Raw genomic sequence first — 24,985 nt, 5'->3', positions numbered from 1 at the left:
AGAGTCGAATCATCCATAATAAAAGATCAAAGAACAAATAAAGTGTTTTGTTGCTTTCCATGTTCAATGACAGGAATCCACCTTACTAAGAACTTAATAATACAAAGTCAGATCAATGATTTCTTTGATCTTATCACTGTGATGCAAAAATATGACAATGATTGCATGCATCTCACAGTATTCTACAAACTTTCTTTGCCAAGTTGATGAGTTATTTGCATATGATATCTCAGAATTATTGCAGATTGTACAGAGCAGTGTAGTTTTCTATGCTTTCAATAGTGTTTGCATGCATCAAATCTAGGAATCCTACTGTCAAACTTCTTGTTGATCCACCTTAGTACACATGCCACATTCATACAAGAAGCAAAGTTTGGTATCTCATTCTCTTTCATCATGTATTCTTTATTGATTCAATCAATTCATGGTGTGTTGATCAGATACAAAACATTTCTTCTATGTTTTGTATGTGATCAACTCATAAGATAGTAAAGTGTAAGAAGGATGGAAACTGAGACAAAAATTTATATGAATGTCTTCCACATTCTTTCCCTTTCCCTTTTCTTGTCATTAACATATTATTCTCCACCACTTTGATCTCATTATCAGTTCTATACCTTCTGATACCACACAAAGTTAGTAGTTTTACTCTGATAATTGCATTTATGTTTCTCAGTTGAGGAAAGAAATTGATGGGGTCACTTGAAAGATTTACTCGGATGATTAATGCTCTTCCATTTTATTATTGATATCGACAATTAATGTTAGTGAAGAGAGAGAGAGAGAGAAGAATTCACCCTTTGGTTTTTGTGTTTTTGTTTTTACTTCCTGGGTGATGATTTGTTTCATGTTTATGGGCAGTGTGTTGGGTTTTAGCCGCCGCCAGCCGCCAGCCGCGTTCGTGTCGGGTCACCGTCCCGGTGGACCGCGTCGCAGGTCGACGCGGCACGATCCCCTCCATTACTGGAAATGCGTCAAAATTGGCTAAATCACTGGACGGGGAAGTAATGGAGAGGGCAACGGCGGCGTTCGCCATCGCCATTTCTCGCTTCTTGCGCCACTCGCGTCGAACTTTGCACGCCCCCTTCCCTTCGTCTCCTCTCGGCATCCTTTCCGACCCTCCGCGCGCGCCATTGAGAGGGAGAAGGAGAGTGGAAAAGCTGAGACCTTTCTGCGTTTCTCTCTTCAGGTCCGCCCTTTCTCTCTTCCCCCTTCACCCGTCTTGTTCTTTTCTGTTTCCTCTTCGTTTCTTTGTGATTTCCTGCAAGTCGTCGCCAAGATTAGGGTTCTTTTCGTAGTCTGCGGGTGTGGTCTGACTAATTTATGATGGGATTCGATTGGAGCTTCTAGAATCGTGTGGATGTTGAAGATGCGTTGCGATTCTTTCCTTTGCAGTCACCAAAGAGAGCGCTTTCTTGGAATAGCATCTTAAGGTTTTTAGATGTGCCGCTACAAGTTATAGATTGTGGTTGGGTTGTACACGATGCATGTTTTCAGTGAGAGGAAGTTTATCCATCTGCGTCAGGGTCGAGATCAGTGAAACCCTTGTATCCTGAAAGCATATTTCTGTTTCCCCTTGTCTTCTTTCTAGACCATAGTAGAGCGTCTGGATACTCCTTTTCATGATAGCAAGCATGCGTGCCTTGTGTAGCTCATTATTATGTACTTGAATATCTAAAAGTGGATTCACGGTTTGATTCATAGTAGTGTGCATCTATTCGATAGCATCAGATTGGAGTTCCCCTGTGTAGCCTTTTTTTTCCTTCCCTTTGATTGATAGAACACCTGAAGTTTAAATTACTTCCTATTCTGAACAAATTCAGGGAATTTTTATCAAAAAATTACTTCTGGTAAGTGTAAGACAAATCCTAAAACTCTACACCTCATGAGTTTTAATTTTATTAACTTCTTTTCTTTTTAAGATGTTTAATTTTGGGTTAAGACCCTCACACCTTTGCACTAGAAACAAAAAATATGTGGACTTGATAGATGCTAAAGAGAACTGAGATTCATAGTCATGTCTACTCTGCATATGTATCCTCAGCCGAATAACAGGAAATGATAGTATACTTTTGTAGCTTCACCTTTAAACATTAAGCAGATATCGATTTTTTTAATTTATTCTGAGTGTAGTTAGGATGAAGTTAATAAATTAACTTTTTCTGATTCACTTGTAATTATATTTATGATAGTCATCATGGTTTGTTTGTACATGTTCAACCTAAATCTTCTTATGCATATTAGCAATATGGAAAATTTTTTTACTTAAGTTCGAGGACTCTCTACATGGATTATTTGCTTCTCATACCTAAACTCTTAAGAAAATTTAGAGCTTTAGTAGTATGCCTGATGGGTCATTTAGTAATTTTGTTATCTTAAGATCTTCTGTTGAATGGCCATTTCTCATGTGATTTGACTGGATGATTATTCGTATTGGAATTGGTTTGTGTTCCATGTAAACACCCAACTTGGTGTGATGTTTTAAGAATTCTTTAATCAAAATACAGATGACTGGAACTCTTCGTATGTTGCAAAACTGCTGTGTGCTTCTTTAAGGCTAAACATGATAACTATCACTTGGAATTCTGCAAGCATATTTAAAGAGAATTTGTTTCAGCAAAGAATGTTTTATGGCTCTGTAAAGAGCAATTTAGACGACAATCATTAGTTTGATGACTGGGTTATCTGTTGCTTTCGAAAATTTAACCACTTTGATTTTATCATAAAATAATACGACACTTCTTTTCCTATGTTTTTTTTCTAATGGTAGGGAGGATAAATATCTACACTTGTTGCTGTATTTTTTGCTAGTAGACTTGTGTGGTTTTAGAAAAAACTGAAGATTAAGTGGGTAAATGGTTGAATTTTCTATGCAATATAGATCATGACTAAAACTTCTATGTTTGATACTTGATGATGCTTTAGAATTGCAAGTGTCAATAAAGTTATCAATTTCTCAGTTCTGATTGCCAGAATCTGCAAACATATGCAAGAGTACTTTTAGCTTGCAGATTTGGCAACTCAATAACTGATAAGTGCACCATCTAATGTCATATACTTTAGTCATCAATATTATATCCATGATGTTCCATAAGTATTAGTCTTTTTTCCCCCCCTATGCTGGCTTAATGGAGCTCCCTCAATTCTTTCTTATCATGCAGCCTTAAATGTGCTCCAAAATATTACTCCTCTCAGGCTGCCATCATAACAAGAGAAACTAATATGATTTTTTGGCATAAAGTAAATTCTATTAGACATGCCAAGGTTTGCTGTTGGTGGATGCTGCAAAGTCTGATTGCCCTCTACTCATAAATTTTCTTTGAGATCAACTAATAAGTAATGGACAGAGCAGACACTTCAGACTTTGTCACTGGTGGAGGTTGCAAATTGACATTCCATGCATATTTTCATTTCACATACTCTATCATCCTTAAAGCCAAACCTCTGGAAATGAGTTACTGAATATAGAGCTGGAAGTCCTCTGCCTTCTGGTCTTCCTTCTGCAGCCTCTTTCTCATCAAAACTCAGTTTTTTTGCATTTTGCCATTGATGGGTATGATGGATTTCGACATGACAGATCCATCAAAGGGAAAGCAACATTTTATGAGTCTCTTAGTGACTGAAGCAGGGGACTTCTTAAGATCTGGCACAAGCTCCATCATGGGTCACACAACATTGTGTCTCAACCACTCAAGCTATGAAACCAGCAGAACTGGTGGAACAGTATGTTCTCAGAACAATCATGAGCTTTTTGCTGTGGATGATGGTTGTCGTTTGGTTCTTGGTTTGGGTCCAAGTCCAACTTCTTATACTTCAGGATGTTGCATTGCTGACGGAACAAGCAAAACAAGAGAACCTGCCACTTCCACCAACCAAAGTTGGAGCCTGGAAACCGATAATGGCATGTTAGAACTGGGACTTTCAAGAGGAAATGTGGAATCAATGCTCAATGCAGGGGGCATAGTAACTTCCTCTTCTAAGTCCAAGCAAACATCCATGGAAAAGCATCACATGATTCCAATTGTTGACGAAAGCTCAAAATCAGGCAAGAGAAACTCGGGTGGGTACATGCCAGCTCTCCTATTAGCCCCAAGGCTGACGAGTTCTGGTGGTATGGGGGATGTTCCAGGAACATTTAATCGATCAGATATTGGAGCTGATGCATCCACTGATAATGATCGTCTTCAACATAAGCTTCACCAGAGTACCACTGGTCACTCCTCTGCTGCTGACTCATCAGCTGGTGTTCCTCAAAGAACTCATCATCATCATCGTCGTCCTAAGAAATGCATGTTCAAGGGCTGTTCGAAAGGTGCAAGGGGGGCATCTGGTCTCTGCATTGGCCATGGAGGTGGGCAACGGTGCCAGAGACCTGGGTGCAACAAGGGTGCCGAGAGCAGGACAGCTTTCTGCAAAGCTCATGGAGGAGGCAGGAGATGCCAAATGCTTGGATGCACCAAGAGTGTAGAGGGTAAGACAGATTTCTGTATTGCTCATGGAGGTGGGTGCCGGTGCACTCATCCAGGATGCACCAAAGCCGCACGAGGGAAGTCCAGTTTGTGCATCGGCCATGGAGGGGGGAAAAGGTGCACCGTAGAGGGTTGCATTCGAAGCGCCGAGGGCCAGCCAGGGCTATGCATCTCCCACGGTGGAGGGCGTAGGTGTCAGTATCCTGATTGCCGGAAAGGTGCACAGGGGAGTACCAAGTACTGCAAAGCTCACGGTGGTGGACGACGATGCATGTTTCAGGGTTGTACTAAAGGAGCCGAGGGAAGAACACCCCTGTGCAAGGGGCATGGTGGTGGTAAGCGATGCCTTTTCAAAGGTGGTGGTGTTTGCCCAAAGAGTGTCCATGGTGGCACACGATTCTGCGTGGCTCATGGAGGTGGTAAGAGGTGTTCTTTCGCCGGATGTACAAAGAGCGCCTGTGGCCGCACCGATTGCTGTGTGCTGCACGGTGGAGGGAAGCGATGCCACTTCCAGGGATGCAACAAGAGTGCGCAGGGGAGGACCGATTTCTGCAAAGCGCACGGTGGCGGGAAACGGTGTGCGTGGGCCTCAGGGTGCGACAAGTTTGCAAGGGGGAGGAGTGGACTCTGTGCAGCTCATGGTACTATGATGGCCGCTCAGCAGGAGCGCCAGGCTGGGGAGACCGGGGGATTGATCGGTGCGGGCCTCTTCCAAGGGCTTGTTTCCTCATACGTCACAGTCGGAAGTAGCTCTGTTTCGGAGAGCGTCGAGTCGCATGCAAACTCTGGAGGACAGCAGCAGCTTCACATTCCGCCGCAGGTTCTGGTTCCCTTGTCAATGAAGTCTCCGGCGTCGTCCTCAGTATCAATTGGTTTCGGTGGAGGTGGCGGTGGCGATGGCGGTGACAGCCAGGAGAAGAAGAGCTGCGGATTTGTGGTGCCGGAAGGGAGGGTGCACGGTGGGAGCTTGCTGTCTCTTCTTGGTGGGAGCTTCAAGAATGCTTTGGATGCCGGGCTGGTTTGATGTCATCGCTGGTAGTTTCCCCCGCTGCATAATAAATACTGGTGTTGGATACGTATAGCGTGTGATGCATTGCATGAAGGAGTAGCTTCTTGTTTTCTGTTCTTGCTCTGCCGCTTGGGCTGGGAGTTGTGTTAGTGTCAAGAAGAAGATGATCACTGTGTCAGTTATTAGGTCCTATCAAGATTGAGGATGCTATTTGTTGTTGGTTTTCCGTGTTTATATATACGTATATGGTTCGATGAGCGTATTTGTTGGTGTACAGAGTTTGGGTTTACATGTTGACACGCAGCAGTCGAAGCGACGGAATCGATCGAGATTTATGACCTACACGTGCCACGTTTTCCATGCAACGACCGAACGGGGCTCCACGTAAAGCACGTCGAACAGGAAGCGGTCACAACACCCGTTCGCTGTACCGCCTCCATACACGGCTCTCCATGGTTGCCGGCGGGGGAACCTCCACGTCGCCGACATGCTCCTCCTCCCTCCTCCTCCTCCTCCTCCTCCTCTCTTCGCTAACATCTCCATCATCAGTCCAAGGTGGCCATGACGGTGGAGAGGAGGCCAAGGGGAATGAGATGCGGCACGAGAGAGCAGAGCAGCAGCAGCAGCAGGGGCCGCAGCCGGTGGAGAGGGCCATCGGCCTCACTAGATCTGCAAGCCGGTGGGATACCATCAGGACATGGGCCAAGCTTGCCTGCATGAATCTTCGGCCACCTGATTCAACGTCGAGCTCTCTCTCTCTCACGTCGCATCCTGTTCATAGTTACTCGTCTATTTTATTTCAGGTTCTCTGTGATCAGAGGCCGGGGTTTCAGAGAATCCAAGCTTTATGTTGTATCTTTGATGATGATGATTTGTGATATTGATGACGTCATGTAGGGAAAGATATGGAAGGGGTGAGTCGAGTGCATGGGAAGTGGTGAAAGAAGCAGCGTCGAGGAGCTTCGAGACGAGCAAAGGGGCAGTGGAGCACGCGGCGGAGTCGGCGGCGAAGGTCGCAGAGAAGGCGGCTCACAAGACCAAGGAGAAGGCGAAAAGGACTGTGTCGAAGCCTAGTGGGAAACCTGATGCAGAGCTTTAGATCGATGCTTACAGCCGTCTACTTGTGTCGCGGATTCTTCCTTCTTCACTAGCTTTCAGGTGGTGGTCTCCATAGCTCATCTTCTCCCACTGTGTACGTGCGGAAAGAATGGTTTCGATAGTCTTCTTTTCCTTTTTTGCACTTCTCTGCTGGCAGTGAATTACCTATGCGTCTTTATGTGATCCTTCGTCTCAAATCTTCTATCTATTCATTATTGTTTGTAACACATTTGATGAGTATAAGAAGGTTGACGAGAGTTTACCTCACATTTAAGTTCTCGCACATGAAACTAAGACACAATCAGTAATAGGCTTGCCAATCTATGACATTTGCTACAGCAGAAACAGAACAAAACCAAGATCATGGCATAAGAAGCCACACTAATGCATTCCTATGATCACAAGAAGAACCATGAAACATGCACCTGAAAGCAATTGTCAATGGACTTTCAGGTGAATTTTTTAAGGACAAGTGCCTACAACAGATGATGTGAAGTACAAACATCAATCTATAAACTAACTTAAGAGAAGCACAAAACAGATTAGCGACTCATCCTGATCGAAATTGGACCTGACAATACTAGTTCCAGTGAAGTCTCTAGCTTAGTGTTCGAGTGGTGACCGCTATCGGCGGCAATGGAGACCTTACGGCCGCCGCTGGGTGTAGCGACGAATGACGATGCGTCGTTGGTGACTTGGAGATGGCACAGGAGGTCTTGTGTCGATCAGCTTGCGGAGGAAACGCTGCAGATTTGGGATCTTGCAATTGCTCCAGTGAGGCCAAGACATGAGACATACGAGGCCGGAGTTTGGCCTCATGGTCGATACATTGCAAAGCAAGCATGGAAACAACAAGAGCTCCATTCTTTGGATACTGCCCTTCCAGCCTTGTGTCCATGATCCGGAATACTTTCCGCTTGTCACCCAAACAGGGTTTCGCCCATTCCACCAGGTTCTGCTCTATGCCCAGCTTTGATTTGTCGACGGCTCGACGCCCAGACAAGAGCTCCAATAGTACAACCCCGAAACTGTAGACGTCAGCTTTCACCGAAAGTCTACCTGTAAAATATTGGATGCTTCTAAAGTCAAACTTCATAAACAACAAAGCTATCCGAAAGGAAGGAAAGAAAGAAGGGTCGATAACATATTAATGAATTTTGAGTTTTAATTAGTTGGCTAGTCGACATATAGAGATGAACAATGCCGTCTACAAGCTTGCCATTTTTACCTCCAAAGAGCTGCTCCGAGAAATTTTGGCCTTCTTAAGAGTTAAGTTACATCATGCCATCTCTGAAATTTTGGTCTCTGTTGGCTTCAAATTCTAAGAATTTCCTTTTACTTTGTGTTTTTCGATGATAATTATGGGCGACTAAATTAGCGAAATGAATTTTACTGAATTCCAGAGAATTTCTTTAATCGTTCAAGAAGTATTCTAACCGAATGATCATGTAGGTGTCTTAATACCGATACTATATCACAATCTAATCTCAGATATGCTGAAAAAATGAGGAGTGAACAAGGTTTAATAGCTAGAATACAAAACCTGTTGCGATATATTCTGGAGCTGCATATCCATGAGTGCCTATGACTTGGGTCGACACATGAGTTCTATCTCCGGTTGGTCCAGCTTTTGCCAAGCCAAAGTCTGAAAGCTTGGCGTTAAACTCCTGCGTAACAAGAAAAGTCTTGAGAAACATTTTTTTCTAGCTTATATGTTTTCAGCCACCCTCTTTTATTACCAACCTAATCACACTCTCTCGCTCTCACACATCTATAACATACCGAGTCAAGCAGAATGTTGGAGGCCTTAAAATCTCGATATATAACTTGAGATTCAGCGTCATGCAAAAAGGTGAGTCCTCTAGCAGCTCCAATTGCAACCTTGATCCTTGTCGTCCATGATAGTGGTTGAGCACTTCCTGGAAGAAGCAACCATGAAAAACAATGTCAGATGGATTGTCAATAAATAACCAAGAAATTCTAGAGAAACTATCGTGATTGCTAAGCTAACATATAACCAAGACACGATAGGCACAGTGCCTGATCACTGAATAATATATTAGAACGATACAAAAGGACTGGACAAAAGGTCAACATTCTGCCTATAGGGTTACTGTGAAGCAGTAGTTTCAGATAAGCAATGTGTTCTACCCCCTACGATAAGCACTATTTTTAGGTTCCTTCTTTTCTACCTAGACGATGGTGGTGCCTTGCTGCTTCTAACCGTAAAGCCAATGTTTTATGAGATGTTATGTCACGAAGTATATATTTCTTTTTGTTACGTACTTCTGAACAGATGATTTTCCAAGCTGCCTTTTGGCATGAATTCATAGACCAGAAGTTTACTGTCACCCTCTGAACAGTACCCGATGAGCTTAACCAAATTTGGATGGTGAAGCTGACCTAGATAATCAACCTCTGTCTGCAATCATTCAGTAACTGTAGTCAGAATACACAAGTATTAACATAGAATTTAACAGAGGGAGCAGATGGTGTAGGAAACAAACCAGCCATTCCTTGTGCCCTTGGAAACTTTCAGGCTTAAGCTTCTTGACAGCAACAACCATTCCGCATCCAGGCTTCGTAGCAGAAAAACTTTGTTCATCGATCCAACCTTTGTAGACATAACCGAATCCTCCTTCCCCTAGAAGGCTGTCAGGGCGGAAGTTCCTCGTGGCATTTCTCAACTCATTGAACGTGAAAGCCTTCAACTGTGAGGAGGATAATATTTCGCCTTCAGTTCTTGGTGTAGAAAGATTCCCGTTGCTCGTCTTATCGCTAAAAGAAGGCACAGACAGAGTTGAAGGGGACGAGAATGTTGCCCGAGACGAAGAAACTGAAAATAAACTTCTTTTACTGGTGACGACCTTTGGAGGATCTGTCAAAAGGAAGAAACAAGAAATTGTGACAAAATTGCTTAAAGTCAAAATACCACAACACCAGCTTTATCGATCGGAGCATCAGCCATTAATTGGAAAAAACAATCTGCGATATAACTGACCCTCTCTTCTTCCTGCACGAGATGTGTAGCTATCGCAACAGATGATCTTAAACCTCGTTCACGGGAACACACAACTAACTACTTTGATTCCCTTTGATCATAAATTATGTTCTCCTGGCAATATTACTCTTACCCGGCTTTCCTTAGTCAACTATTCGATGCCAAAAAAAGGAACAATAGCAAGTCGATTCGTATGAACATGCGTCACTTTGTTCTTCAGATCATTCTTCTTCCACATGTTGTTGTATCTCCATGTTGTCTCCTTGCCAAATAGGCCACTTGGGTATGGGTTTGCATCAGATTCTAACATCTGCGCGCATGCAAAGCTGCAAATGCATCCATATGGAGTTGCCATAGCAAGTAAAACACACTTATGACAAAAACATTGACTACCCACCAAACTCTATCCAGTAATGAGTAGTAATCCTGGCAAGTACCATAGTATTTTGCTATATCTAGCTAGTTTCAAGGTTTTCCTCCCAGAAAGGGAAAACAGAAACTGATATCAGCATCAACAGTTAAGCAGGGAATCCACTAGAAAGGAAAGAAGTAATCACAACATGATCACCAAAGGTTCGAGACAAGACTAGATAATGTGAGATTAAAAAGGAATTTTTGGGAATCAAGTATGGCCTCTAAATCTAATTTCCACCACAAATGAACTCATCATCACTTGGCCCAGCAGCATACATAGCATTAATCCAACAAATTAGGCAGAGAGTTCGACCAAATTCCCAGCTTCATACTCGGTAGCAAAGAACATCTACGCTACACAAAGAATATAATACAGTCAAAATCCAGAAATCCAACAAATTAAGTGAGCATGAAAGAAGAAGCTTTAAAGATTTCTCTGCAACCAAGTCGAAAACACCATACGGAGGCATAAAAAAGATCCCGGCTTTAAGCATCAAACCCAAGAAAGAGAGCACGCACATGAGGCATTCCGCGGGGTGTGGGCGTTCTCGACCCGCGACGAAGAGATCACGCAGTTCCCCATCGATTCCCTTTTCCCCGCCAGAAAGCAGCAGAAAGAAACCTTTCCGCTCGACCGAAAGCTCGTTCCTTTCCTCTCCCAGTCGTTTCTCTGCGGCGGTCCGCGGTGGAAACAGAGGCAAGAGGAGCGAGAAGAAGAAGACGGAGAGAGAGAGAGAGAGAGAGACAGAGAGCCCGAGTGGAGGACCGCGTGGGGTGTGGGTTTCCACAGGGGACATGTCAGTATACTACTACTATTATCACGACAGAGGAGGGGCCGACTGACGTTGGATTGGTGGCAACCGTACGGTGTCGGAAGACGACGTCTCCGTTACGGATTTGGCCGGCGCCGTTATCCCGTGATGAATTCCACGTCGCTTTCCGCCATGCAATTCCTCCAGCTTTGCTCTGTCCCGTCTGCCCTCCTTTCCATCTCTACTTCTCAGGCCTACTCAACGGGCAACACACCCAATTCCAAGTTCATGTCTCCCACTCTTTTACTGTATCTTCCATATTATCACCGATAAACAACAGGAAAAAAAACATTCAATTAAGAAAAATAAACGATCAAAATTGTTTTCCAAAGGCTTTTTTATCGAAGTGGTGACAGGAATCTATTCCCACGTAGGGTCGGTGGTAGCTTCATTGTCAATCAGCTGACTTCTCTCTTTCTCTCTTCATCAACCTATGGAATACCAAGTTGAATTTTGTTAAAGGGATGAAGACATAGATGCACAACTTGCGAGTCCTTGTTGGTTTTGTTAGAGCTAGCCCCAGGATATTTACCAAAGGGTAATTTTGGCAACACAACAAAGACAATAAAGCGGAAATAATAAAAGCGACAAGAACAAACAAAACACCAGAACACCAGATATACGTGGTTCGGTCAAATGACTTTGACCTACATCCACGGAAGAAAGAGGAGCAAATTACTATTATAAAAGAGGGACACTTACAAATGCCTTAGGAAATGTTCCTAGGCCATAAAACACCTTCAGCTTCCTAAACAAGAAGACTTCAAACCATAAGCAGGTTTTCTTGTGATGCCTGTTGTACTTCTTGTGGTGTGTCTAATATCAAAACTCAGGCCCTTATTTATAGTTCCAAGACGAGACAACAAGTCTGATTTTCCCGATGTGGGACTATGGGACTTGCCAAACTAACAAATCTCCACCTTGGCATGTCCCAACAAAACTTGCTCCACCTTCTTCACAAAAGCCCCAACGGGCAATCACCAACAATGAACACCAACCAAGTCCAAGCACTGCTTGAACTTGTAAACCGGAAGAGGCTTCGTAAACATATCAGCTGGATTGTCCTTCGTATGAATTTTCTGAACAAGGACTTTTCCTTCAGCAATGGTATCCCATTTGCATCCAACAATTTTCTTATCCAAAGACGGCTTCACAAGACCCCAAGTTCTATTCCGATGGAGAGATTCTATTTCTTCATTCATCACAATCAACCACTTAGCGGAATTATCACAAGAAACTGCATCTGAGTATGAAGTAGGCTCACCAACTTCACTTGTCTCTTCTGCAACAGACAAAGCATATGCAACCAAATTTGCATACCTTTGTGGTGGTCGAATATTTCTCCGTGGTCTATCCTTGGCTATGGAATATTGCTCTTCCTCTGGATCATCTGCATCAGTAGACTCGGGACCACCTACTGGCATTCTTTGAGTAGAAGAGTTCGACTTAAAAGAATCTGAACTACCAATCTCAAGCTCCACCTGCTTCTGCGCACTATCATTTGTACAACTAGTAGATTCCTCTTTAGAAGATAGCATAGATAATTCATCAAAAGTAATATCTCTACTGATTATAAATTTTGGGGATTTGGGATCAGGACACCATAATCTGTATCCTTTCACCCCAGAAGCATACCCAAGAAAAATACACTTTTTAGCCCGAGGCTCTAATTTTCCTTCATTTACATGCATGTATGCTGGGCACCCAAAAATTTTAAAATCAGAATAATCAGCAGGAGTACCTGACCAAACTTCCTCTGGAGTTTTAAAGTTAAGTGCTGCAGAAGGAGCGCGGTTGACAACGTAACAGGCCATATTAATCGCCTCTGCCCAAAAGTCTTTTGTCAACCCTGCATTTGAGATCATACACCTCGCTCTCTCCAAGAGTGTTCTATTCATACGTTCTGCCACACCATTTTGCTGAGGTGTTATCCTAACAGTGCGATGCCGAACGATTCCTTCATTTTTGCAGAATTCTTCAAAGTCACCTTCACAAAATTCCATGCCATTATCTGTTCGAAGCCGCTTAATCTGTTTACATGTTTGCTTCTCAATCAAAGCCTTCCATTGTTTAAAGGTTAGAAAAACATCATTTTTATGCTTCAGAAAATAAACCCAAACTTTTCTGGAATAATCATCAATGAAAGTCAACATATACCTGGCACCACCCTTAGACTGAACTTGAGCTGGACCCCAAAGGTCTGAATGAATATAGTCAAGAGTACCTTTCGTTTTGTGAACTACCGGAGAATTGAAGCTGACTCTTTTCTGCTTTCCAAAAACGCAGTGTTCACAAAAGTCCAGTGGCCCAGTACTCTGTCCGCAAAGTAGACCTCTTTTGCTCAATATGCTCAAACCTTTTTCGCTCATATGACCCAAACGCATATGCCATAATTTGGTGATGTCAGAATCAGACAATGATGATGACGAAACTGCAACCGAACCTGTGACAGTAGTTCCCTGCAGAATATACAAGCTACCAGACCTACAAGCTTTCATAACAACAAGGGCATTTCTAGAAACTTTCATAACTCCACCTTCAGTTGTGTATTTACACCCAAGGGCCTCTAGGGTGCCTAAAGAAATGAGATTCTTTTTCAAATCAAGAACATGTCTAACATTAGTGAGCGTCCTCACAATACCATCATGCATTTTAATTCGGATTGTTCCTCTACCAACAACATCACATGCGGCATTATTGCCCATCAAAACAATTCCACCATTACAAGATTCATATGTGGAAAACAAATCCCTATTGGGACACATGTGATAAGAACAACCTGAATCTAAAATCCATTCATTTTTAGACTTTGTCCTGTCATCAATAGCAAAGAAAATATTTCCAAAATTCTCATCAGATGCTACACTAGCTTCAGCGGATTCAATAGTTTTCTCAACAAATTTTTCCTTTTGCTTTAATTTATTTTTCAATTTAAAGCAATCAGATTTAATGTGCCCCATTTTATGACAATATCTGCATTCCAAATTTCTATATCTGGATTTAGATCTAGATTTAGATCTACTACTGTCAAATTCTCTTTTATCCATTCTCCCCCTAACAACCAGACCCTCAGCCTGATTCTCTCTACTTTCCCCAGTGATATTCTTGTCTATCTGCTCCTTAGATTTCAGTGCAGATTTAATTTCTTGATACGAAACTGTTTCTTTTCCATAAATCAAAGTATCACGGAAATGCTTAAAAGATTGGGGAAGAGAACACAAGAGCAACAAAGCCTTATCCTCATCATCAATTTTTGCATCTATATTCTGCAAATCCATAACCAAAGAATCAAACTTATCAAGATGCGAGAGTATAGATGTATCTTCAGTCATCCGAAGCATATATAGACTCTGCTTCAAGTAGAGACGATTCTCCACTGTCCTCTTCATGTACAAGGCTTTAAGCTTGTCCCACATGCTCTTAGTCGTAGTCTCCGTAGCTACCTCCCGTAAAACCTCGTCAGAGAGGTTTAGAATGATGCTGGATCGGGCCTTCTTATCCATACCCGCAAGATCTTCCTTTGACGTACCATCTGGAATGTTCTCAGCACTTCTCAGCACCCTGAAGTGCCAAATCAACTCCGTCTTGAACCAGAATGGCCTCCATCTTGAGTTGCCACATGCCGAAGTTGATATTTCTGTCGAATTTCTCGACAACAATCTTTGTTATTGTCATCGTTGCCAAAAGATCCCAAAACCAGGCTCTGATATCAGTTTGTTAGAGCTAGCACCAGGATATTTACCAAAGGGTAATTTTGGCAACACAACAAAGATAATAAAGCGGAAATAATAAAAGCGACAAGAACAAACAAAACACCAGAACACCATATATACGTGGTTCGGTCAAATGACTTTGACCTAGATCCACGGAAGAAAGAGGAGCAAATTACTATTATAAAAGAGGAACACTTACAAATGCCTTAGGAAATGTTCCTAGGCCATAAAACACCTTCAGCTTCCTAAACAAGAAGACTTCAAACCATAAGCAGGTTTTCTTGTGATGCCTGCTGTACTTCTTATGGTGTGTCTAACATCAAAACTAAGGCTCTTATTTATAGTTCCAAGACGAGACAACAAGTCTGATTTTCTCGATGTGGGACTATGGGACTTGCCAAACTAACGGGTTTTCATTTTTTGTTATCCCCTCCTACTTCATGATAGATTGTTTTCAGATCGGTTCATCTATTGTCCCACCAGCACTGGACCTGTCCTGCAAAAGGACAAGACATCTCCAATCGATGGCTTGATGTTGTTACTTGCACGCAAGGAAGGAATCAGGGTGAGTTTTACCGTTGTATCGAGACAGGGATATTTACACATCTTTCTGATCCGTCGTCTAGATTAGATTCGACTGTATTTTAATTCAATGTTGAGTTCGGACAGAACAGTGAGGATTCGAGTCGGGAGTTGGGATGACGGGAGTGGGAAAGCCCCATCTATACGGTGAGATTCCAACTCCAAAACATGTGGTGTGGTGTAGTAAAGGGGAGGAGGACATTTCGAAGGTGATGGTTTGATGAAGCACTATAGGTGACAGATAACAAAGAGACTTCCACTTAGGGTGATGTGGTGAAACACGTTGCATCCCACGGTTGGATCGGATCTATCGACTCGAGCCGACTCGCGTCATCGACATTGCTATTTGCATCTTTTGCGATTCCAACACTTGTCATGCTTTCTCTATCATTTATTATTTATATATATACATATAGAAAAAAAATTAGAAGATCACGGCATGACGAGATCATGACATAATCCATGACAAAGAGAAAGAAGAAGAAAAAACAAAAGAAAAGTAATATACCCATGGATTCACACCATAACGAGGAAATCAAGATGATGGTGATGGTGATAAGAAATATATTAAAATAAAATATATATATTTTTAAAATACTCTAACTTCTTTAGTGTTATAAGATAAAAGAATTATGTTAATTATCTGAAAATAAAAAAGAATGCTCCAAACTTCTTTTTGTGTTATAAGATAGAGACAAAATTCTTTGAATCAAATTTTGGAGTATTTCGATCGAAGATAAATCAAATTTTGGGAATATTATGACAACAGGTAATTTATTTTCTTTAGACACAGTTATGCCTGCGTCGCTAGAAATATGGCATCACCAAGTCAGTCTTTGCAGGTCGTCTTCTGTTAGATGCCAGGAAACCACCGAGTTTGTGGTTGAGGGGAGACAACAAGCATGTCAACCTCAACCCATTTGCTTGTTGAAGAAGGTTGCTCACTTGATAGGACAGCATGATTCAGGGTAGGGTTGCCCTCCATCACGAGGTTGAAGTAGCCATCAGCTTAATTGGACATGTTGACACTTCTCAATCTCCCCTATCAATCCTGTGTCTCATAGGCCTCTGAAGAAAACAGCAGGTTTTATTGGCTTGCATATATTGTTTGGTTGCCAGCTTAGACAGGGCAAATGCCAAGCACGAGGCATCTCCAACACATGTCAAAACTTCATGAACAACAATAATCGAATGCACAAGAGTCAATGCAGAACCTGAGAAGAATCAAGGCAGTCTTTAACTCTAGTAAATGAAAGACTATATCTAGAACTTGGTTTTGATTCCAGATGTGACAGTTTACCAGATAGTCAAGGTGACATGCATGCATGAGGCCTAAAAGTTTACAAAGTTGCAGCATTTGTCTTACTCAACCAAAAGAATCAAATCCATCTTTGAGAAATGTTGATTCACATTCCCATCTATACAGCTTGAAAAAATCTAAGATTCTTCAGAGGTGCAAGTTAAAAGGAAAAGGCAAAACACAAAAGACTCCATTGTTCCCTATTGACCACGAAATGGAGACAGGAAAAGAGATGCATCTATAGTTTTAGTATCCACCTCTTCATGCTTTTAGAGGATTGTAAGCAATGACAATGCACCACTGTCTCCGACCAAACCACCGAAAGCTCTGATGCACCATTGAGCTTATCAGTTGCTGCCAATATTTTAATGCTGATACTACAATGTTCCTGCAATAAGATGAGTTAGGTGATCATCACTAAGCCTGGTGAACATGCAAGATTCTGAGCTGGTCTAAAGGTGTTTTTTGACCTGGTCAAATCTCATCGCTGATCCTTCAGATGTCCATGTTAATCTAAGCAGGTTAGCAACACTTTATACTGCTAGCTAGCACAGAGAAGGATTATTTAATATAGATAAGTGTTACAAGAGTTTGGCCTGACACATCACCACATCAAATGGTTCAAGTGATGTGGTTTGATGAACCTATCAGACTCATTAGAATAATCAACAACAACCAAGAAAAAATATTACAAGAGGAATAAATAACAATGTTGGAATGAAAGTGAGAGAAGAAAGGACAAAGAACAAAAGGCTTCACTTTCAATTGCTGACTGGTGAGGGTCACCTCTTCTTGCTTAGATTAATAAGATACCATCTGAGGTCATGTGTGTGGTGGAATGGCAGCTCTCTTTCTTTCAAAATGTAGTGAGGCTTCAGATTAGTTTTCCTTCAAAAATTCATACCTTCTCAATTTGACAGATAAAGTGGAAGATTTATTGCTGGATTTTGTCAGGGTCTATTTGCTTCAGACTATGAGGTAGAACACATCTACAGAAATTTTGGCCAGGACCTACTCAAAGCAGTTTAAGCTATAAGTTTCCTAGACAATATAATACCAAGCCAGTAATGGTGTCCCAAAAAAGATGATACAACCAAGCCCTTCAGAACACTGCTTTACTCACCAGATGATACAATCTGATGGCATCTCCTATGGCCTTCTATTATCCTCACAATTAGTGATCACTCGACAAACCGGAGAAGTTAAATTGAATAGAAGACTTGCATCAGAAACAAGTTATATCAGTCACTAATCATATCGAGACAAGATAGCAAACAAAAAGGAGTACGAGCAATAAGCAACAATGTCAAGACAGCTAAATTCCTACAAGTCAGTTGAGGATGACTTCTATGTTCACATCAGACAGAGACCATGCTGCGAGGATTAAGTTATTCAAGATCAAAAGGAACCCAAAGCAACAGTCAAAGCATATCAGCTCCAATTATATTAAATTACCAACCAACAGGCATTATGAGCTTTGACCAGTCAGTAACCACATTAGACATAAAAATCAAAACACCCTTGATTGAGAGAGTATGACAAGGCATGCGCTCAAACAGTAACTGTCAATTTAGCAGCAGATGTTAGGTGTCAGGTTCGACCAAATTGAACATATAAACAACATCAATACATGATGCATTTACTATGTATTAATCCATACAAAAGAAAAGGCATCCACTATCATGTTCCAACATAATGATCCACTTGTTTCAGGTAACCCAAGTTAAAATCTAGTGAAAAAGCAATGGGAAATAAAAACTAGTTACTCATTCTGTTCTTTTGCTAATTTAGTAGTGGGCTTACCAATAAAAATGTGCACCATTATCCTTAAAAGTGAAAAAATAACCTGAAAGAGCATGACCCAGTTGAATCATGTGATGCACCAATTAGCTTTCACATCACACCCTGACAGTCTTCTTATTTCTGGCACTCTAGTTAAAATATAGCGAAAAGGAAGCACTTGCTTAAGAAATCAGCACCAACATGTCTTTCTTTCATGTGATTCTAAAATAATGGTCTTACTGATTCTCTTTAACAATGCAGCATTTGGTTGCCTGCAATATATGCGGATGACCACTTGTAGGAAAAGCTTAGACCACTAGAAAAAGGGCCAACATATATAGGAACCCTTCCACCCCCTCATGTGCAAGCCGCGAGAAGGATAAATACATGTTGCACATGTATCCGAATGAAGGATGGAGGCTAAATCCACTGTCCTCATATTTGCACAAGTGCCAGACCTTTTATTTTTATTTGTCTGCTCTTGCAAAAGTCCATTATGAGGGTGGGATGTTATAACCTCGTCCACTTCAATATCCATGCAACATATTAAGGTCGAGAGGCTGTAACCATGTAAAAGAAAAACAATGCTATCTGTAATTTGGTGAGTGATACATTGTGATACTAGTTAATGTTGATAGAATCCACACAACACCAAAATAAATACTCAAAATTTTCATTGCCATAGTAATATTACATCCGTCTGACAAATACACATATGAGAAAGAAGGGAAGAAGAATAAACTCCACAGGATCGAATCTAGGATTCATCCACCCAATCAATCGAGCAGATACACACAAAAAAAAAAAAAAACAACAGGGACTCATAAAACCAGGAGATGGTTCTTATTTTATATCTTGCACACCAAACCAGAACAAAGAAAAATTCTACATGACCTTATGCTTCATGGTAGATATGGCATGTACATTACACAATGATGACCTTATGATGAACTTTATATACATGAATGACAAACCAAACATCTGAGGACTAAAACCAATATCCTATCATGGAAGAAAAAGGCAAATGAGCACCCCAAAGTTGATGCAAGTACGTGTATGCAAACAAGCAGGAGTATGGCAGCTTGGACGTGGGAAAGCTAGTGATGTTGCAAATGCACTGGTAAGGACACACCTATTATTTGCAGACTTAAAATTGCCTCTGATAAAAACAGGACATGTCTGCAATTCAAGCCAAGGAAAGAAAGCAGGAACCACAAACGGGAATCTATATATTTTCAAAGACACACAACGCCTAACTTCTGGACTGACGAAATCCTTAAAAGAATAGAGTAGAACTTTCTATATCACATACTAGGATGGCTTGAAGGTATCAAGAAGAGCCCTTTTGCAGGATGGCTGCTTACTGGAGTTTGTGTTGGTGGCCGGAGATGACAAATCAAGCACGTTAAGTAGGAAATGTCGCTCCTGGATAATACAAGAAATTGAATTATTAATAATGAAAATATAAATTAAATGTTCAAGGAACAACAAGCTTCTTCCAGCTGTTGGAGACAAGTCAATCATCTCTTTGTATTTCTCAAGAGGAAACCAACATGCTGATTTATGTCACAGAAGTACCAGTAGTAGTGCAGAAATTTTAATAACAACTTGTTATGTAGTTAGCAAAAACATCTACATGCAGAGGATCAGGTGCTTTTGACATGTTTGATCCAACAACTCATCAAGAACATTATAGATTCCATAATTAATATGTGCAAACAAGTTAAAAGGGATAATTCTTTAACAAATGGAAGTTCAAGAAAAAAGTCAAAATCTATTTCTGCAAGTTCATGCACTTTTGTTTTCCTATTATGTGATGCAGGACAAGGACTGTACGACTATCGCAATCGTGAGCATCAGCATGTAGGTTGGTTCCAGATCCAAGTGGAAGATATTAGATTGCTTAGCTCAGTAAGATATAAAAAATCATAACTCACACTTGAAGTAAAAACTGGGCTTGGAATTCCATCTGTAAACGACTGGAAAGGTGGGATTGTCTGGAGGGGAGATGCAAATTCTGAGAGTGCACAACCACTCACAACTTCATCCTTTGGCATTTCAGACACCGATAAGATTGCCTCTGAAAGCAGGACAAATAATTCAGTGAGAACATTTTCATCTGTTCCAGTATTCACAGTCAGTACTATATAGATTTGTCCCATACCTGGAGAAGCAGTCATGCTGGAACATGCGGCGTCATCATTAAGATAACTGACCTCATTATCCGTCTGCAGTGAACAATCCTCATACTGAGGATTGCTTTTACCTTGTGCAGAATTCAAGTCGTGGGTTGAGCCTGTGCTGCACCCAGAACTCCCTTGAGAATCCTCATGAGAATCAAGTTGCCTGATAAATTGACTAGCCATTACGTTTTACTCGTACATCAACTGATAGAACTAAAAGTGAATCTATTAGTCTACACAAACGTGTTTTCCACTCTCTGTTTACCTCAATGGCTGTTGCTCCTCTTCTTTGTTGCTATTCAAATCCTCTATCAAGTCTCTGAGCTCATCTAGCATACAACCCATTCCAGATAATTTTCTTCTCAGTGACCCACTGTCTTCAGTTTGGATCAAGTAATCTTGAAGTTCCTGATGAAGTCCAAATATTCACAAAACCAAAGCAGGGATAAGCTATTTTAGCGCTGAACGTGAATCCATGTATTTCTAATTTTGCAACTAGCACCTTCCATGCCTCGTCGAAACTCTGGTTGGTATTTTCAGCATTGACTTTCTTGGAAAGGGATGTAAGCAATTCAGCTTGTTGCAACAAGGCTGTTAGTTTTGGATCATCTCTCCTGATAAAGGTTCCTTGATTATCTTTGTTGGAAACTGATTAGACATCAGTAAAAGTTAGTGTTTATAAGACCAGAAGAAGTGCTTTATGAAAATACTAACCACTTTCACTGAAATGGATAGAAACATTGTTTACCATCATATAGAGGTCCTCTCAGGTTTTCTGTCAAACCATTTAAAGTATCAGAGTTCTGAACAAGCACTGCTAGAGGTGGTCTTAGTTGATTTTGTTCCGGTCCATGTTCCCCAAGAAATCTCTTATGCCCTTCATTAATCTCCTTGGGATGAAGCACATGGTATCTATCTTGCAAGTGAAAGGAGTGTGAGAATCTTAATTATTTGTACCATTACTTGGTGGTTCAAATTACAGAAAATCTTTTTACCTGATCTGCTTATTGGATGTTGATGACTCCCTCGCCACTGCTGCAGCATAGCCATCTTGAACTATAACCCTCTTATTACTTTGATCAAACGATGAACCCTTATTCTCCTTGGAAGAAGCCTCAAGCTTTACCCTTTTCTTGCAGAGGGTGGAGAACCGGTTCTTTACGGCATTATCAGTTCTGTCATTGGGTATAGCAATAGACATCAGATTTCTATAATTTGTTCTTCCATAACACTGGATGCGTCGTCATTAAAGGTAGAAGTGGGAGTGACATACCTTCCTGATACCACCTTTGCAATCTCTGTCCATCTGTTCCCGAAAATCTTCTGCGCCTGCACATTAGCTTTACTTGGAGGGTCAAGGGCATACAGAAAATTCAAAGCAAATCGCAGCTCACTAGCAATCAAATTGCATTAATAGAACAGAAGAAAACGGATCTTCAGCTGTAAAGGACACTGTTCCTCCTGATGCATCTAAACTGTATGAATATTGTTGCCCATATAAGGAAACCAAACACATACCAGAAACAACGACCACACATCAGAAAACAGGAATAGAACAGGAAGATGAGCAATAATGTTCCCATCGGAATAAAACCACGATAGCAAAAGGCTACTTCTTTGACTCGATACAGGTGCCAACAAGATAGTTAAAATCCGCGGACTGGTTATCGAATTCCTTACCTCACATAAGAGCATATCCTCCTCCGCTGACCACCCACCTTTCTTACACTCTGAATTCAAGTAGGTGTACCATCTGCAATTTTGACAACGGACTTGTGTCACTTCCGCTAAAGATTCCAACACAAATCCATCCACAAATTTAGCAAAAAGATTTTTCCTTTTGAAATTATCCGATGTCGCTCACCTTCTCCGGCACTGTCTGCTGGTCTTATCCTTGAATAAAGCTGCGATACTTGTCCAACTGCCCACAAAACCAACCAGAGTCCATAACAGAACTTCCAGATGAAGTGCAAGGACTGCACCATTAAATTAGAACAAGGTCAGAGAGAACAAAAATTCAAAGAATTGCAGACTGACTTGTCGGTTCCGTGAAGAGCAATGTGTTCCCGGAGCAAATCATCCTCCTGCAAGAAATCCAGATTCCAGACCGTCAAAAACTCGACCTTTGAGTGACCAAAAAAAAAAGAAAAAGACAGATAATTGAGACCTGAGACGTCCAGGTAACGATATGCCGATCCTTCTTCGCAGGCGGCTTCGCCGAAGGAGCGACTGAGATGGGGTTGTTCTCCTTCTCCAATCCCTGCATGATCAAAAGTATTCCAGCCGAAGAGCTCGTACCGGATCGGAAAAGACCTCGACGGAGGGCGGATCTAGCGATCCATAAGAAGCGGCCGAGGGTTTTGAAGGGAGGAATGGGTTTGCGAGGGGATTGATTAGGGTTTGGAAGCGCGCGAGTTCGGGAATGTTTGAAAAAAAAATGAAATAGGGAAGGGTAAGAAACGTGAAAGTATTAAGAGGGAGGGGAGGAGAGGAGAAGGGAGTTGGAAAGGTTGATGGTAAAGAGATGGGAGAAGAAGAAGAAGACGGCGTGGGGGTGAGATGGCGTTCACCCACCGGTGCGTTTAAGGACACGTCACGTCCTCCGTGAAGGTCAGATAATATATTTTCGTAATTATTAAATTCATTTTAGAAAAAAATAATAATAAATAAATAAATAAGGTCAAATCATCAGCAAAAATCGACTAAAACATATTTGAAGTATTCAAAATGCCTCATAAAGAATGATCCAAAAGGTCCTCCTGTTTCATCCTTTATAAAAGAAATATTGAAAGCCCAAAAAAGCCAAATTTTCTTAAAATATATTATTGAGGAAAACTGTTACCTCATTAAATAAATATTATGAAAAACATATCAATTTTTGTTAAATATATTATTATATTATTATTCAAAGAAAACAGTTTTCTGAAAAAAAAAATCAAACAAATTTAAAAGTAGAAATATTGAAGTCGTGAAGCGATCGCTCATCTCAGTAACGTGAACTGGAGTTACTGTTATCCGCTCCGGAGGGCGGTGCGACGACTGCCTCACATGAAGGCGGATCAAAGGCGAAGTTACCCGGTGACAGCGGCAAATTAGAACACATTAGATATGAAACTAGAGGAATAGATCTTTTGATAGATACCTGTGTGAGTCACACTTGAATCAAGTGGGGCATGGGATTGAGACAGCCCCATGAGGAAAGTCAGTTGTTAGGTAGACCTGCAATTTTGAAAAGGAGGAATTGAGAGGGAAAAGTTTCACCATATAGATTGAGCTCTGAAACACCACTAGGAATCCATCTCCATGAGGACCTGTAAGAGAAGGTTGTGTGGGAAAATTCCTTGCCGGTTGCCATCATCCACCTTCGGATGCCGTCATCTCACTGTGGCTTGTTCACCATGCATGTGTTGTGTTGATTGTTCCAGACTGCTTTGTCTGCATGAAAGCAACACCTCCTTCTGAATCAGTCAATAGAAAGGAGACAATTATTTATATTTCAAAATTTAAATGTTACGTGATGAAGTCACAGCTGTTTGAAACCCAAAAAAAAAGAAAAAAGAAAGACTTTGTAGCAGTTCATCCTCAACTTTGACTTTGATCCAACCATGATAGGAAAAACAACTGAAAAAATATATCATGCCTGATGACATTGTGCACCAGTTTGGGTTGGATAAGATTGATTCCACCTATTATCTATTTATCAAAAAGACAATTTATTCTTGCCACTGAAGTGAGTGAAAGAACACAGTCAAACATGAGAAGAAAATTCAAGGCGCACAGGAAAATACAATGCATGTATATGTGTATCCATACATATATCAAGAGGATTAGGACAATAGGAAAGAAGAAGATGGATCAGTCAAAAGAGAGTGTTGACATCACAGGAGATAAAAGAGTTAGGTGAGCAGCTAACAGGAGGAGATGAAGAAAGGATCAAGGAAAAAGAAGAGAAATTACCTTCAATAGGAATTTCACTAACCTTAATAAAGTCGACCCGAGGATGAAATGGTCAGCTCATCTCCTGAGGTTAATGCAATCAGCAAGTTAGACTATGTAATTAGCAGTCAATTAATTTTATTGAACATATAATTCTCAATAAGAGTTTGCTTGTACTATGGGAATAAAGAGAAATGTTACACACAAAGGTACTTTAAAAGGGTGTGCACAATATTCCCAAGTTAAAGGCTCAGTGCAATCCACATCATGTGATATTAGCAGCTTTTACTTTTTATTTCTTCCTTTTATCCTTTTAGATTGCCAAAGCTTTCTTTTCTCTTCTTTTGTGGGTTATTCATAGAGGAAAATAACACAATGAATGGATCCAAAAGGAGTAAATAGAAAGGTCCCACACAGGAAGAAAGGAAGGAGTTATCATGTCCTATATCATAAGTTAGATTGTGATGCTTGGGATTCCTACATTTTGAATGGTACCTTGCTTTGATGTCCGCGCCACTTTCCCAGGTGCAGTTCTCGCCCTCCCACCTTCCTGTCTACGGTCGATCTCTGTTGGAAAAGAGAAAGGGAACTGGAATCCTATGCCTCGGTGCTCCATCATCCATGATGGTAAAAGCTGTGGCTTCAGGCTCCATCATCCACCGTGATAAGGCTCCAGATTCTGAAGG

The 24,985-nt window shown here is 41.2% G+C and overlaps 4 protein-coding genes across 5 annotated transcripts; 2 read left to right on the top strand and 2 right to left on the bottom strand.

Annotated features, from left to right (window-relative positions):
- The first annotated feature begins 878 nt into the window (after window positions 1–878).
- On the top strand, window positions 879–5,740 carry LOC103968624 (uncharacterized). The gene is made up of 2 exons (XM_009381900.3): window positions 879–1,189; window positions 3,162–5,740. Exon 2 carries the CDS (start codon window positions 3,550–3,552, stop codon window positions 5,491–5,493), a length of 1,944 nt encoding a protein of 647 aa, XP_009380175.2. The 5' UTR covers window positions 879–1,189; window positions 3,162–3,549; the 3' UTR covers window positions 5,494–5,740.
- Window positions 5,741–5,837: 97 nt separating this feature from the next.
- On the top strand, window positions 5,838–6,843 carry LOC135584205 (uncharacterized). The gene is made up of 2 exons (XM_065172278.1): window positions 5,838–6,220; window positions 6,376–6,843. The coding sequence occupies exons 1-2, from the start codon at window positions 5,838–5,840 to the stop codon at window positions 6,575–6,577; spliced, it is 585 nt and encodes a 194-aa protein (XP_065028350.1). The 3' UTR covers window positions 6,578–6,843.
- Window positions 6,844–6,940: 97 nt separating this feature from the next.
- On the bottom strand, window positions 6,941–14,803 carry LOC103968623 (probable serine/threonine-protein kinase PBL3). Of its 2 annotated transcripts, XM_009381899.3 has the most exons (6): window positions 10,511–10,780; window positions 9,084–9,454; window positions 8,863–8,998; window positions 8,359–8,495; window positions 8,120–8,243; window positions 6,941–7,635 (listed from the first exon to the last, which is right to left on the bottom strand). In XM_009381899.3, the coding sequence occupies exons 1-6, from the start codon at window positions 10,572–10,574 to the stop codon at window positions 7,175–7,177; spliced, it is 1,293 nt and encodes a 430-aa protein (XP_009380174.2). In that variant the 5' UTR covers window positions 10,575–10,780; the 3' UTR covers window positions 6,941–7,174. The 2 variants fall into 2 exon arrangements, 1 of the variants encoding a protein (XP_009380174.2); XR_010501938.1 differs by lacking the exons at window positions 6,941–7,635; window positions 8,120–8,243; window positions 8,359–8,495; window positions 8,863–8,998; window positions 10,511–10,780 and adding an exon at window positions 11,506–14,803 and having other exon boundaries at window positions 9,317–9,454.
- Window positions 14,804–18,833: 4,030 nt separating this feature from the next.
- On the bottom strand, window positions 18,834–22,934 carry LOC103968621 (transcription factor MYB124). Its single transcript, XM_009381898.3, has 12 exons — window positions 22,531–22,934; window positions 22,401–22,447; window positions 22,228–22,284; window positions 22,044–22,116; window positions 21,637–21,692; window positions 21,359–21,538; window positions 21,112–21,275; window positions 20,866–21,011; window positions 20,629–20,771; window positions 20,345–20,526; window positions 20,118–20,260; window positions 18,834–19,605 (listed from the first exon to the last, which is right to left on the bottom strand). The coding sequence occupies exons 1-12, from the start codon at window positions 22,627–22,629 to the stop codon at window positions 19,492–19,494; spliced, it is 1,404 nt and encodes a 467-aa protein (XP_009380173.2). The 5' UTR covers window positions 22,630–22,934; the 3' UTR covers window positions 18,834–19,491.
- Window positions 22,935–24,985: the final 2,051 nt, after the last annotated feature.

This window comes from Musa acuminata, chromosome BXJ3-10 (assembly GCF_036884655.1).
Source record: "Musa acuminata AAA Group cultivar baxijiao chromosome BXJ3-10, Cavendish_Baxijiao_AAA, whole genome shotgun sequence".
In the NCBI taxonomy this organism is placed as follows: domain Eukaryota; kingdom Viridiplantae; phylum Streptophyta; class Magnoliopsida; order Zingiberales; family Musaceae; genus Musa; species Musa acuminata.
Note: the sequence above shows the minus strand (reverse complement) of the source record. Positions and strands in the feature narration are given on the sequence as shown.